General features: G+C 43.0%; 2 protein-coding genes across 3 annotated transcripts in view; one reads left to right on the top strand and one right to left on the bottom strand.

The window, feature by feature from the left end:
- The window catches only part of SNW1 (SNW domain containing 1), a 26,499-nt gene extending 13,250 nt beyond the window's left edge, over positions 1–13,249 (bottom strand). Inside the window, exons 1-4 of the mRNA XM_053981571.1 lie at positions 13,159–13,249; positions 4,912–5,208; positions 3,747–3,900; positions 1,196–1,357 (exon numbers count right to left, since the gene is read on the bottom strand). Of these exons, the coding sequence (XP_053837546.1) occupies positions 1,196–1,357; positions 3,747–3,900; positions 4,912–4,925 (330 nt within the window). The 5' untranslated portion in view covers positions 4,926–5,208; positions 13,159–13,249. The remainder of the gene's footprint in view (positions 1–1,195; positions 1,358–3,746; positions 3,901–4,911; positions 5,209–13,158) is intronic.
- ADCK1 (aarF domain containing kinase 1) overlaps positions 13,162–13,470 on the top strand; it is a 73,396-nt gene continuing 73,087 nt past the window's right edge. The window contains exon 1 of one of the 2 annotated variants that reach the window (XM_053981564.1): positions 13,162–13,470. In XM_053981564.1, the coding sequence (XP_053837539.1) occupies positions 13,180–13,470 (291 nt within the window). In that variant the 5' untranslated portion in view covers positions 13,162–13,179. The other variant, XM_053981566.1, reaches the window with a different exon arrangement.

Here is a 13,470-nt window from a genome sequence, read left to right as displayed (position 1 = left end):
GTTTTTTCTGTGTAGTCTAACTACTTTTTTCCACATGACAACATGCAGTGAAGTTTGCACTCATCTTTTTCAAAGGTACTGCAGTAACATATGAGGCATAGGATGAGGATACGCAAGATGTGATGCTTTGACACTCAGAGTATCAATTAAATATAAAATCCTACTGGCTGTAGAATCTATTTAAAACAATACATTTATCTGTTAAAAGTATTTTCCCTGATGTTCTTAGAATGCCCATCCTAGTTTTTTGATTGAGAGGCAAAGTTTGCGTTTTGGTTTCCTCCCTTCCTCAAATGTAGTACGAGATGGGGCATATTACATAATCATAAGCTTTACAAGGCACCCTAATTTAAAGCTCAAGAAGTCAAATTATTTTGACAACAACTATTCATATCTATTAGCTAAAACGCTCTTTGTAGTTAACACTGTTTAGACTTTCTTTACAGAAGATGCTTGCGGGAAGAAGCAGCTGGTCACACACTTTGTCAGGCCTCAGCAGTTTTCCAGCCCCCAACACCTGCTTTAGAGAATTCAAGTCCACATAACCCACCTGGCTACACTTGAAAAGGCAGGTGTAAATACTCCTTAAAGTAGACTTAGGAGACCCAAGTACCTGATCTCCTCAAAACTATTTAGGACCTCAAGTGTCATCTCTTGGTTTTAGAAAGGCTACTGGATACAGGGAGTTGAAGTTCTCCCTAAAAAACTCCATGAGAATCTTGCTGTCTCTGAACTCAGCACAAAACTTTTGCAGTATAACCACTGGCAATTAAACAACAATAGCAAAAACAGAGCACCAAAACCACTGACAACAACCAGCAGTGTCAAATATTGGATCAATAAGACACAAGGTGCAGTATTCTGAAGGCTGACCTGTTTTCTGTCTAGTTTTTTGCCCCCTCTCTCTACACTAAAATGAGACTACAGAACTGTTTTCAGTTTCTTGCCTTCATTGGAAAATGAAAACTGCTCAGACATCAGGTAAGTTCTGTGTAGAGATTGTCCCCATTTTTGCCTTATCTTTTAATTACAGAGAAGATCACAATTTCTGTCTGACATTATTTTAATTCTTAAATAAGAAAAGAGGACACAATCAATGTGGCCAATGCCAGACCAATGAGTTCAAGTATATGCAATGTGTATATACAACTTTTCCAAGTATACATGCCAGCTGACATATTGGAAGAGACATTACCTTGTCTTTTGACTGTCCTTGTCGAGCAATTGCATCGTATTTTATTTTTCCTTCTGCATCCACCTGAACAGCCAAAGCATTGGACATTTTCTTCTTTCGGCCCATATCCAATGGGTATTGGGCCACATGAATTTCTGGGAAAGCACCCCCATCTCCAAAATCCTACAGTAAAGAAAAAGTAGTGAATGTCCAAAAGATAAAATAAAAAAAGTGAAATTGAATGAAGGGCAGATTGATTTCAACAAAAACTAACATGGCAAGAATGTTCCAGTAACTTTAGTATTTCACTGGTAAGAGAGCAATTAATGAGAGAACTTACAGTTATTAAAAGACACTGAAATGGAGAGATATCTTGCAGTAATTATTCCCTGCATAAAGTAGGAACAGATATTACTGACTAGAATGTGCAGGCAATACTATGCTACAGACAATACAAAATTAAGTATTTAATTCTCATGTCAGTTATTAATTAGAACTGCAAAAAATGACCTTCTGATGAAATAAAGCAAATGTGGATACTAAAATTACAAGAGCAGCATTTTTATGAAGACTTCTACTGGTTACTTGTTGCTTTTCACACCACAATGAAGAAGATAAAAAAACCATTCCATTATTTTCAAGACCCGTAGCTCATAGCTTTACAATGTTACATGTGTCAAACATTCCCTTGATTTGATGTGTAAACACACTGAAAACTGGGCCAGCACCCAACAGCCCAATATTCTTACAGTTTATTCCTCTCTCCTACAAAGTGTTGGTATAAAAGCATTTAATAAACACATAACTACAAGACTTCTTAAACTAGATCATCCTGACTCAGTACCACAGAGGATGCAGTGGTACCATTCATGAAACAACTTCAGGCTGCAGTTTCAAATGCAACACTTTGGAGGAAGCATTTGCTTAAAGCAGCATGAGCATCTATCCTTTTCACTGTTGCAATGGCATGGCTTACATGGTGTCTGGTAACAAAACAGATCAAAAAGTAAGAATGGCTGTCTTGAGCAGATCAATCTCCCTCCATGCTCACTATGTGACTAAGTAGTTACCACCACTAGGTTGGAGTGGACTGAGACTGGAAATGACCAAGCAGAACACTTCCAAACCAGGACAGTGTGCTTATCCCATTTGCAAATGCTCCTTGAAACATAGTTTCTCTTATCTGAAGCTTTTCACTGGATGTCCCACATTCAACAATTAGCTGTTAAAGTATTAGCCAGAACCAAATTCAGTCATTCTTCAATTTTTTTTTTCTTTGGGTAACTCTTAACGTATTAAGAACAGCAATGTTCTTTTGAACCCTTTGTCCAGGGTCACTGGACAAAGATTATTCTTTGAAAGCATATACTGCAATTTGCACTTGTTTATGAAGTGGAAAGGAGCCCTTAACAGGCTTTTTGGGATGTGTATTAATTTGTGGCCAAGTGGTGCTGGAAAGTCTTCACAAACCTTCAGCACCTGGCTTCTTAAAAAAATTCTTTATTAACATTAAGAAAGAATAAGCAGTAAAATACTAGCTTTAGTACTCAACAGTGTAGGAAGGGAAACCTAAACTGGGTATAATGAAAGTATAATTTTTGACATCATACATATGCAGCATATGACAAAATGCTGAACCCACATAAGAATGTTTTCTTTCAGTGAACCACTGCAACTACTATTTTGAAGTACACCACAGAACAGTGTTGGATTTACAAAAATGGCACTCAAACATAAATGAGGGCAACATTGCTCCAAGCTGATGAAATTATGGTATTTGGAAACAACGTAGGATCATACATGAACTACTGTAATAAAACTTCAACAGCATGCTTGTTCCAAGAGCACTGGCTTGTGACTCATCAGAATATGTCTCAGAAGTTATTGTCAAGGATCACTTCAAACTGCAAGGTTTTTCCAGCTCACAGTGAGAGACCGTACTAAAACAGTTTTGTAATCAGATCACATCTGTATTTTCTTTCTACCTTTGGCAGTTCCAGTTTAGATTACATTAAACTGGCAAGGGTTACAACTAATAACACACAACACTGTCCAAAAGTCTTTAGCCAGTAACATACTTAGACAACAAATATTTGATTAATTGTTTTCCTTCCAACTGTAATAATTTTGTCCCCCAATAGCAGCTATCTTTTTGAACAGAACACATGAATGTTCTCTTCTCTGATACACACATATTCACTTATTTCAGCTATAATCCAGACTGTGTATTTAACACTAACAGAGGAACAATATGGATGTCTTTCTCAGGGGAACTTTGTGTTCACAGACCGTAAACCCAAAGGACCACAGACGTATTTCCACATTATAACACAACAATCTCTGAACAGAACTAGACATAGACCATCCTGTTTACCATCAAATGCTTTAAAGAATCTGGTAGATTAGAACCTCTCCTAGCACAAGAATTTATCAAGCAGTCTGGGTGATGCATGTTGTAAGGCTTTGCACAATTCTCAGCAACATTCAAGGTGCTCAGAACTTATTTCTACTCCAGATTTTTTTTTCTCCCCTTTAGCAGACACACTACTACTGTATCAACTTAAATATTTACCTCTAGCACGCGTGGTATCCATCCCTTCCGGTAACCATATGGGGGAGGTTCCCTTCTCGAGGAGACCAGAGCAGCCTGCCTGGATCTCTGAGCTCTTGCTCTCTCTTCTAGTTCTAGCTGATCTTGGGAAAGCTGGGTTGGAGCTGGCAAAAAACTGGACATCCATGGAGAGCAACCAAAAGAAAATTATATAAAAAGTTCATTCTGGTAACTTCACTCACAGACACTCATCTATGCTTGACTCAACTTCTTGCTAAGTTAATACTTTCTCAATAATCACTCTATAGATTAAGAAACAATTTATGAAACTTGAGCATTGCACTTATACATGTGAGGGCAACTTCTGAGATTCAGTAACTTCTGAGATTAGCGTTGCAATGTGTGCTTTCTCAGCATTCTGAAAGGTTCCTACAAAAACAAATGCTCAATTCACACATATTCACATCATTCTTGAACAGAAGAGTGGCAATGCCCATTTTCCAACAGGAATGTCACATACCACTGGTATGCTTTACACTACTATGAATAAAAAAGAAATATTATGTTCTTATGTCTTTAGTCCCAATGATCCGCTCTTCCTTTCTCTCAGGCAAACACCCACAGAGAGATCTGACAACCACCTCCCCTCTCAACCCCTGACACCCCCCTGCTAAGGCCAAGTCGAACCCCCATTTCTTCACTTCCCCTTTTTCAGCTCTTCTTGTCTACACAGCCCTTTTGTGCATTTACTAAGTATCCAGAGAAACTCGAGATTCCGGGGCAGCCACCGGAACTGCACAGCCATGCCTGCGAGAGACACTACCACTCCTAACAAAGACCGCTCGCCCTCTCTGACGGTGAAGAAACCTGGACAAAACCCCACAGACCCAACCGAGGCGGAGGAGCTCCTTCCACCCGCAGTGAACACGCGAAAGAAGCAGAGCCCTGACCAGGGGCCAAACATCCGCTCCCGCCAGGGCTCCCCCAGGCCCGACCGGCCCTCGCCGCACTCTGCGGCCGCGGCCCGGCCGGCGGGCCCAGTGCCCAGGAGAGGCCGCGGCCCCTCAGCGCACTCCCTAACCGCGGCCGCTCCTGACGGTGGAGCCCCGCAGCACGGCGGGGAATCCCCGGGTCGGCCGGGGGGGCCGCACCGCCCTCACGGCCCGAGTGGGCCCGCCCGACCCACCTGGTGAGCGCCATCTTGACCGCGTACGCCGTCCGCTCGGCAGCCGAGGAGGGGGAAGACGGCGGTACCTGCACATGCGCAGTACCCGCAGAGTGCCCTGGGAGTTGTAGTCTCCGTAAGGTCACTCGCGGCGCGGTGGCGCACGCCGGAGGCCGCAAGGCGTCCTGGGAGGTGTAGTTTTACAGTATCCCCGTTCAGCCATCCTATTCTTCAGCCATCCTATTCCGCTCCCCTGCACTATTCACAGTCTCCAACAAATTCAGTAACTTCACAGGTCATCCAGATGAATATGTCCAACTAAAAAGCAGAAAATATAGAGCAAATGGATCAAAATAAAATTTATTCTGCTATACCTGCTGCTTAGAAATCGTTGAACTGGGACATGGGAGTGAAGGGACGGGAAGAAAAGAGACTTAAAGTGGTGTAAAAATATTGATTTTAAATAGAAAAACATTAAAAAGGAGTTGTGCTGTCTATGTTAAATGAGCATCCATATGTTACATAGGTGTTCTTTAAATCAAATCAAGAGATGTACTCTTTAGAGTACAATTAAAATTTGGAATATGGAACAGTATTTCTCAGGGAGTTGTAATACATGGGGACAAGGTGGAGCTTTACATGGGAAAATCTATTTTCCTATGTAAGGCTATAAACTATTTGAGTTAAAGTGGCAATATATAGCACCATATATAACCAAAGACAATTATTAATTAAGTTGCTATTGTTACATCGCCTCTAGTGAATCAAAGGCAGAAGAGTCCCACTGAGCCAGACATGGTTCATCTAGAAGAGAAACAGAAGCCAGACAGGGAAGAAAAGGAAAAGAAGAAAAGAAACAAACATGGTCTGTCAGAGATTTAAAAAATCACACCGTAAGAGGCAGGAATACGATATGGCAGAGTAACTGTCTTGCAGTCCTCTAGTCATTTTGTCTGCCTTGTCATCTCCTAATCTGAAGGGTGAATTACTCCTTCAGGATAAATTAATCTGCTACAGCTTTTAGGACTGGGGAGATTTGGAGGAAGGTAAGGGCAATCCTGTGCAGTCACTCTATGCCTGTACTCGTCATCTCCAGTGGGAATCAGCTTTTGCCTTAACATTGTGGTGACAGCAGCTCTGTCACCACCTCTATGAGTGACAGATACTTCCCCTTCTCTCTGAGATAGCTGGTGTCTTATGAGCAATTCATACAAAGGCAAAGATACAAGACTTTGTCACCCACCATTTATCAATTATTTTCCTAAGCAAAACTCATCTGTCATCCCTTCTACCCAATTCTGTCACTCATATAGTAACAGTATTGCTGTTGTCATATCTGGCAATATTGCCACCTGATTCAGGAGCCTTCTTTCCCCCTCAGAAGTTGCCAAGGCTTCTGTGCCCAGCTGTTATACTAGTCTCAGCGAAAAAATTATGTTTTATCCCTCCTACTTTGACATTTCTCCTTCTTTCTTTGCTGTGGAGTGTTCTTTAATGCTGTGTGGGGGGAATGCATCACCACACCATTACTTCTGTCTTCTGCTTATGATGGTGTTTTGATTAAAGAATTATCACTGTGCAACACTTGAAAAGGTGTGCCACTGGGGTTGGAAGTAGCTGGCATTTCAAAGTACAAAGGAATCATCAGCAGTGGATCAATGCTGCATCAGGTATTCCTGAGGAAGTTACAGAGGAAGGCACACACTATGATTTATGCTAGTCACCATTTTCATCAGCTTGCTATCAATATGAAATTGCTATTCATAAAGTCTGTATGTTTCAAAATGAGTGGCAAAATGTTCAGGGATACTGGGAGGAGAGTCATACAGTGTGAGCTAGATGACTTGGTAAGCAGAACCCATTTAAATGAACCCAACTTGGTAAGCAGAACCCATTTAAATGAGCTGTGTTTCAACATCACATTGTGCAAACTCATATATCTATAAGTAAGAAATGTGGGGTTAAGTACAGGCTGTGCTGGGAACCAGTAACTCTGAAAAGGACCCATGAGAGACAAACAGCTTAGAACAAATTTCTTGTGCTATGAAGTAACAAAAAGTCTCATGCAGGCCATGGATGTAGAAGAAGGGATGTGGTGAACTCTAGAGGGATTCTTGTCCCGGTCTTCAAGTTTCTAACACAATTCTGGAAGGTAGAAGAGGTTAAAAGACTACAAAGGTAAGATAAGGCTACCATTAATTGGAAGTGTAGGGGAAATACAATAAGTAAATTTGTTTTGTGGTGAAGTTTAAGAGGTAAATATTACTATTGCCAGAATAGAATGAGGTTAACTCCATTTATCTGCTCTTTGACAATTAGATTACAAGGAAAGATTACCTGAGTGAGCAAATGAAGACATTTAGTATATTTTGTTCATTAGAAAAAATTGAGAGGAGATTTGAGCATTTTGTATATATACCTGTACAAATTAAGCCACTCCTTAATCTCATAGAGGAAGGAAAAACCATTACAAGTGAGTGGAAGTGGAAATTAGGGAAATTCAAATGAGAAATTAGGTTGAAATATTTAACAATGAGAGTGTTTAACCTTTGAAAAACGGTGGGAGGTGCTCACTTTTCTATCCCTTATTATCTTCTAATCAAAGCTGAAATCTTCTGGGAAGAGAGAGTTTCATTATTACCAGATCTGCTTTGGGCAAGCTTGAGCAACCAGGGCCCATACAGAAACAGTCAGAAGTGGTCACAGCACCAAACCTGACCGAGTTCAAGCAGCATCAGGACAATGCTCTCAGGCACATGGTGTGATTCTTGGGGTGTCCTGTGCAGGGCCAGGTGTTTGGCTCAATGATCCTTTTGTATCCCTTCCAACTTAGCTTATTCTGTGCTTCTCACAAAAGAAACATTAGGCAAGGAATGGTTCTGAGAATCTGAAACGTATTTTCCCCAAATATAAATCTCTCTCTAAGACAAAAAGGATTAATTCCTTCCTGTTTTCACCAGGATATTTTGGACAATATCTTTCTGGATAATAATGATATCAGGTTTCCACATGCATCTCTGTTCACAAAATAATTGTGCCAAAATGATCCTCGGCAGGGTGACTAAGGAGTTCAGGCTCTGTGGAGGTCTTGGCATGGTTGGGAGCAGGGACATTTTTAGTTTGATGAGGGTATCACAGCTGGTTTTAAGAACATATTTCTGATGCATTCTGAGAAATCTTTTGGGGTAGGTTTAGGCTATTAAATCCGCTGCACCTTTTTTATCTAGTTCAGCACTTTTCACATTTGCAAATCCAGAATTAAATGGTTCATGAAATATCTTGTAACAAATGAAGATGATGGTACAAAGTAATGGAATAAGCTATTGTTAATATCAGATATCTGTATGCCTACCAGTTGCTGCACATAGTCAGATAAAAATCATCAAAATAAACAACACTTCTCAACTCAAGGGATAAATTCTGGACAGGTAAGATGCTAAACAGTGAAAGAGAAGAGATTTAACTTGATGGAAAGGTTCAACCACATCAGCAACCCCTGTACTTCACATTCCCTTAGGCGTTAGAGGCAGCACTCAGAAGGAATAATTATAGTTGGGGGAAGAAGATCACAAGGTTTATTAGTGCTTTTGTAAAAAAATCTTTACATTCTTCAAGCTATGTCTATGTTCTCTGGAACGGCTGAAATGAAGGCTGGTTTAATTTCTGTTATTTGTTGCATATTGTAGAAAACTAAACTTTCTCAAGCAAAAATGTTCTCATGTACTTCTGTAAAAACCACAGACTCTGGGGGTGTTTTGCAAAGGTCTTGGAGCATTCCACTTCCAGGTAATAAGATCATTTCACACAGGACACATTGGCCACTGATACTTCCCAACAATCTGCAAGAAGTGGAGTGCCATTTAGGCACCAACAGCTTTAGCAAATAAAGTAAGGGGAAATTCTTTTGCCAACAGAAATTATGAGAGAGAGGTACGGAGGTGGCATGCAATTGTCTAAACTGATTCCACACAACAAGGTTGAGCAAAGGCCTTGAAGGAACAAAATACTGCTAGAAGTGGATTTTGCTGCTTGTGTAAAGCCCTACTCTCCAAGGAGCACATCAGTTTCCATTGTCACATTGAGACTTTGGTGACTACTGAGTCACAGGGACTGAAGGACCCTGGGCAATGGGCATGTTTTTGTCAAGACATGTTTTATCCAAATATTGGCTCAGTATGATTGGTAAGAAGATGCTATTTAAAAATTTTATGGCTTCCAGAGTCAGCTCTGAACTTTCTATTGCTAATATAAAACCTGCCAATATCCATTTAAGTTGGACCAAGAATGGAAAAAAAAAACCAAACCAAACAAAAACCATGGTATCATCTGCTTTCTGGGACTGTTTTGTTCTCTTTTCCTAAGCCTCCTCTTCATACATGAGGAATATCTAGTATAAGTGAGCCTTTGCAGATATCTTGTCATGTTCTTCATCAAAGTGAATCTGAAAAAGACATCGATTCTCAACAGGGAGGGCTGATGCTGACCTTCAGTCCTCTCTTCAGGCAGTCTGGCTGCTCTTGCTGCTCCAGTGCTTGGGACAGAGAGGCTGAGTCTTTGGGTTTCATGAGATTCACACCTGGGATGCAAATGTCTTCAACAGGAATGAAAAGGAAACGCTTTTCACAGTTTGTCTTTCACAGCAATTTGGGGTAATCTGAGATTTAATTTATTCACCAGTTGAAAAGGGAAGGGAAATCAAGCCAGCATCTTTCTTTCAAGCCAAGGTTTTTCTTTCATAGCCCCGTGCAGGCGCACACAAAAGAGCTCTGATCACTCTAACTAGGTGCTTGTTCTAATTATAGAAAGATTTAGCGTTGGTTACATAATTGCCCACTGCACATCAGCACACGGCATTGTTATGCTACAAAAGCCTCTTTTTTATTCCCCTCTCTGCAGCAGACCCAGTGTCAGCCTGTTTAACAGAAAGCTGCAAGGAGCAAAATAATTCTGAAGAAACCTCCCATAGCTTTCCCAGGAGAGGCCAGCAAAAAGCAGCTGCTGACCTGCTCCCTGTGATGGGAGCATTGCCAGAATGTTGGATCTGGCCGTTAAAGCAGAGGATTGATAGCCCAGGCAGCAGTCTTTTAAGCATCCCGGGTAGAAGCAGTGGGCTGTGGTCAGGAATCAGTGGTTGTGCTGAGGTTAGAGTTGCTATTTTTGATTTTTATATGCAATAGCACAGTAGCTTTAAAAGGACACCCTACTATTATGCCCACTATCAGCCTGAGCCATGGAGGTTGTGAATCTGTAAACACAAAAATCTGTCGCAAAACTTATACATGCTTTAGCAGACACAAGAACAATAGACCTTTTCCCTGTATTTTTAAGCTTTTTAAATTATGTGATTCAGAGTTGTTACTTCACGTTCAATCTGTATTTATTTCATTTCCTCAGCAGTACATCAGGTGCACATCTCCCTGACTTTTTATTTTCTTCCTCTTTTCCCTCCAAACCGTGAAGCTTCCTTCCAAAAAATAGTCTTTCCTACATAATTTGTAATCGTCCAAGACTAAGCTGTGATGCTTCGCTGCTCCCCATCAGTTCAAAAACTCCCATCTGTCCTAGTAGAGAAAGAAACTTACGGGATTGCAGCCAGTTTAGCCATCATATGGCTGATGCAGCAACTGGCCACGTGGGTCCTGTATCCTCAGTGTGCTAGCAGGGTAATCACCCTTATCTCTGCCCTTCATAATTTGTCGCTGATTTGTTTCTTAGAGGTGATATCTAGCAGCAAGCCCTCACTGTGCAGGCATTAGGGTCTGCAGCAGAGTACAAGTGAGGAAAACAAAAATGCAGTGAAGCTGGATGGAAACAAAAGGGGTACTGTGGCATATCTGGATGGCATGTGCTGACCAATGCTGCTCTGTCACTCCCCTCCTCAGCTGGACAGGGAGAGACAATAACAAAAGCCTCATGGGTTGAGATAAAGACAGGAAGGGATCACTCACTAATTACTGTCAGAGGCAAAACATGGGGACTGGGGGAAATGAAATTAATTTATTTTTAATTTATTACCAATCAGATCAGAGTAGGATAGTGAGAAATAACCCCAAATTTTAAAAAACACCCTACCTAACCCTCACTTCTTCTTGGGCCCAACTTCACTCTCAATTTTCTCTACTTCCCCTCCACCAGAAGAGCAGGGTGAAAGGGAATGGGTGTTGTAGTCAGTTCATCTCACACAAATGTATATTGCTGCTCCTTCTATCACAAGGTGGAACACCTCACACTCTTCCCCTGCTCTGTTGTGGGGTCCCTCCCATGGAGAATTCTCCACAAACTTCTCCAATGTGAGTTATTCCTATGACCCCTAGTTCCTTGTGAACTTCTCCAGCATAGCCCCTCCACAGGGTCACAAATCCTGCTAGCAAATCTGCTCCAGTGTAGGCTCCTCTTTTCACAGGTCCTGTCAGGTCCTTCTTTAGGGGGTCACAGGGTCACAGCCTCCTTTGGGCATGCACTTGCTGCAGTGTGGGGTCCTCCACATGCTGCAGGTGGACATCTGATACACCATGGCCCTCCATGGGCTGCAGGGGCACAGCTGCCTCATCATGGCCTTCATCACAGGCTGCAGGGGAATCTCAGCTCTGGTACCTGGAGTACCCTGAGATTAGCTCAGCTGCTCAGAGAATAGTGCTAATAACACCGAGGTTGTGGGATTGATCCCAATGTGGGCCATTCACTGAAGAGTTGATGTTCCTTCTGGGTGCCTTAGGATATTCTGTGATCTGAAAATAGCCACCTCCTGCCTCTCCTTCTCCACTGACCTTGGTGTCTGCAACAGCTGTTTCTCTCACATATTTACACTCTTTTCTTCTCTGACTGCAATTAATTCTGCACAACAACTTTTTTCTCTTCTTAACTATGCTAGCATACCGCTGAGGTGCTACCACTGCCACTGACAGGCTCAGCCTGGGCCAGTGGCAGGCCTGCCTTAGAGCTATCTGGTGTTGGCCCTGTCACACATGGGGGACCTTTCTATCAGCTTTTCACAAAAGCCACCCTGTAGCATCCTCCACCCCCCACAACAAAACCTTGCCACACAAATACAGTAAGGTACCCATCAAATGTTCCCAATATTATGTTGATCTTTTAGGAAAATATTTAACCGCTGTCCCACAGCCAGGGAGAAGGTAGTTAAATCACCTTTACAGCACTTTTCCACAGGGATGGAAAACCTATTCATACAGGAAGAGAGACTTGTGATCAGGATGTTTTCTGGAGTGTGATGTCGTGTCCATCTCCTGAGCTAGTAGATGGAGACAGGGAGCAGAATAGCCCCCCTGTAATCCAGCAGGAAGCAGTTAGTGTCCTGCTGAGCCACTTACATGCTCACAAGTCTATGGGACCAGATGGGATCCATCCTAGGGTGATGAGGGAGCTGGCAGATGAGCTTGCAAAGCTGCTCTCCATCATTTACCATCAGTCCTGGCTCTATGGGGAGGTCCTAGATGACTCAAGGTTACCCAATGTTAACCCAGCCATAAGAAGGGCCAAAAGGAGGATCTGGGAAACTTCAGGCCTGTCAGCCTGACCTCGGTGCCTGGCAAGTTTATGGAACAGATCATCTTGAGTAAAATCACACTTCACCTACAGGACGCCCAAGCAATCAGACCCAGCCAGCATGGATTTTGAAGGGGCAGGCCTTGCCTGACCAACCTTATTTCCTTTTAGGACCAGGGGACCTGCCTGGTACATGAGGGGGAGGCTGTGGATGTTATGTACCTGGACTAGTGAAGGCTCTGGAGCACAAGTCCTATGAGGAGTGGCTGAGGGAGCTGGGGGTATGTAGCCTGGAGAGGAGGAGGCTCAGGGGAGACCTTATCACTCTCTACAACTGCCTGAAAGGAGGTTGTAGCCAGGTGAGAGTTAGCACCTTCTCCCAGGCAACCAGCAATAGCACAAGAAGACACAAGCTGTGGAAGGGGAGGTTTAGGCTGGACATTAGGAAGAAGTAAGAAGTTCTTCACTGAAAGGGTGATTAAATATTGGAATGGGCTGCCCGGGGAGCTGGTGGAGTCACTATTCCTGGAGGTGTTAAAGAAAAGACTGTATGTGGCACTTAGTGCCATGGCCTAATTGACAAAGTAGTGTTAGGTCATAGATTGGACTCAATGATCTTAAAGGTCTTTTCCAACCTAGCTGATTCTGTGAAATAGAATGTGAAATTTAATTTAAGTGTGAAATTTAATTTAAGTGTGAATTTTTTTTAAGAGCACAGAAGATGGGTTTTCTGCGAGTCCCCCTGACAAAGTGAGATTGCGTTACCTTGCAGTTACCGAACGGGAGATGGTTGCAATCCTGCAATCCAGGGTGCGAGCTGCGCACTTCCCCGCAGCAAGGGCGGAGGCGTCAGCGCAGCCCGGGACCCATGGAAGCGCAGAGCTCCCCCCGCTAGTCCCCCGTGGGTTCGCCCAAGGGCCGCCCCTTGCAGTCCCACCGCGCCCCCGCCTCTCCGAGCTGCCGCGAAGGAAGACTACGTTTCCCGGCGTGCCGCGCGGGCCAGGGCCGTACCGTGTGCGAGGTGGAGGGGGGAGCGGCGTGAGGCGCGCGCGAGTTGAAGTGCCGACGAGGCGGTCG

The sequence above is a fragment of the Vidua macroura genome, chromosome 6, assembly GCF_024509145.1.
Source record: "Vidua macroura isolate BioBank_ID:100142 chromosome 6, ASM2450914v1, whole genome shotgun sequence".
Lineage (NCBI taxonomy): Eukaryota > Metazoa > Chordata > Aves > Passeriformes > Viduidae > Vidua > Vidua macroura.
The sequence above is the reverse complement of the archived record's forward strand: the minus strand, read 5'-3'. Positions and strand labels throughout refer to the sequence as shown.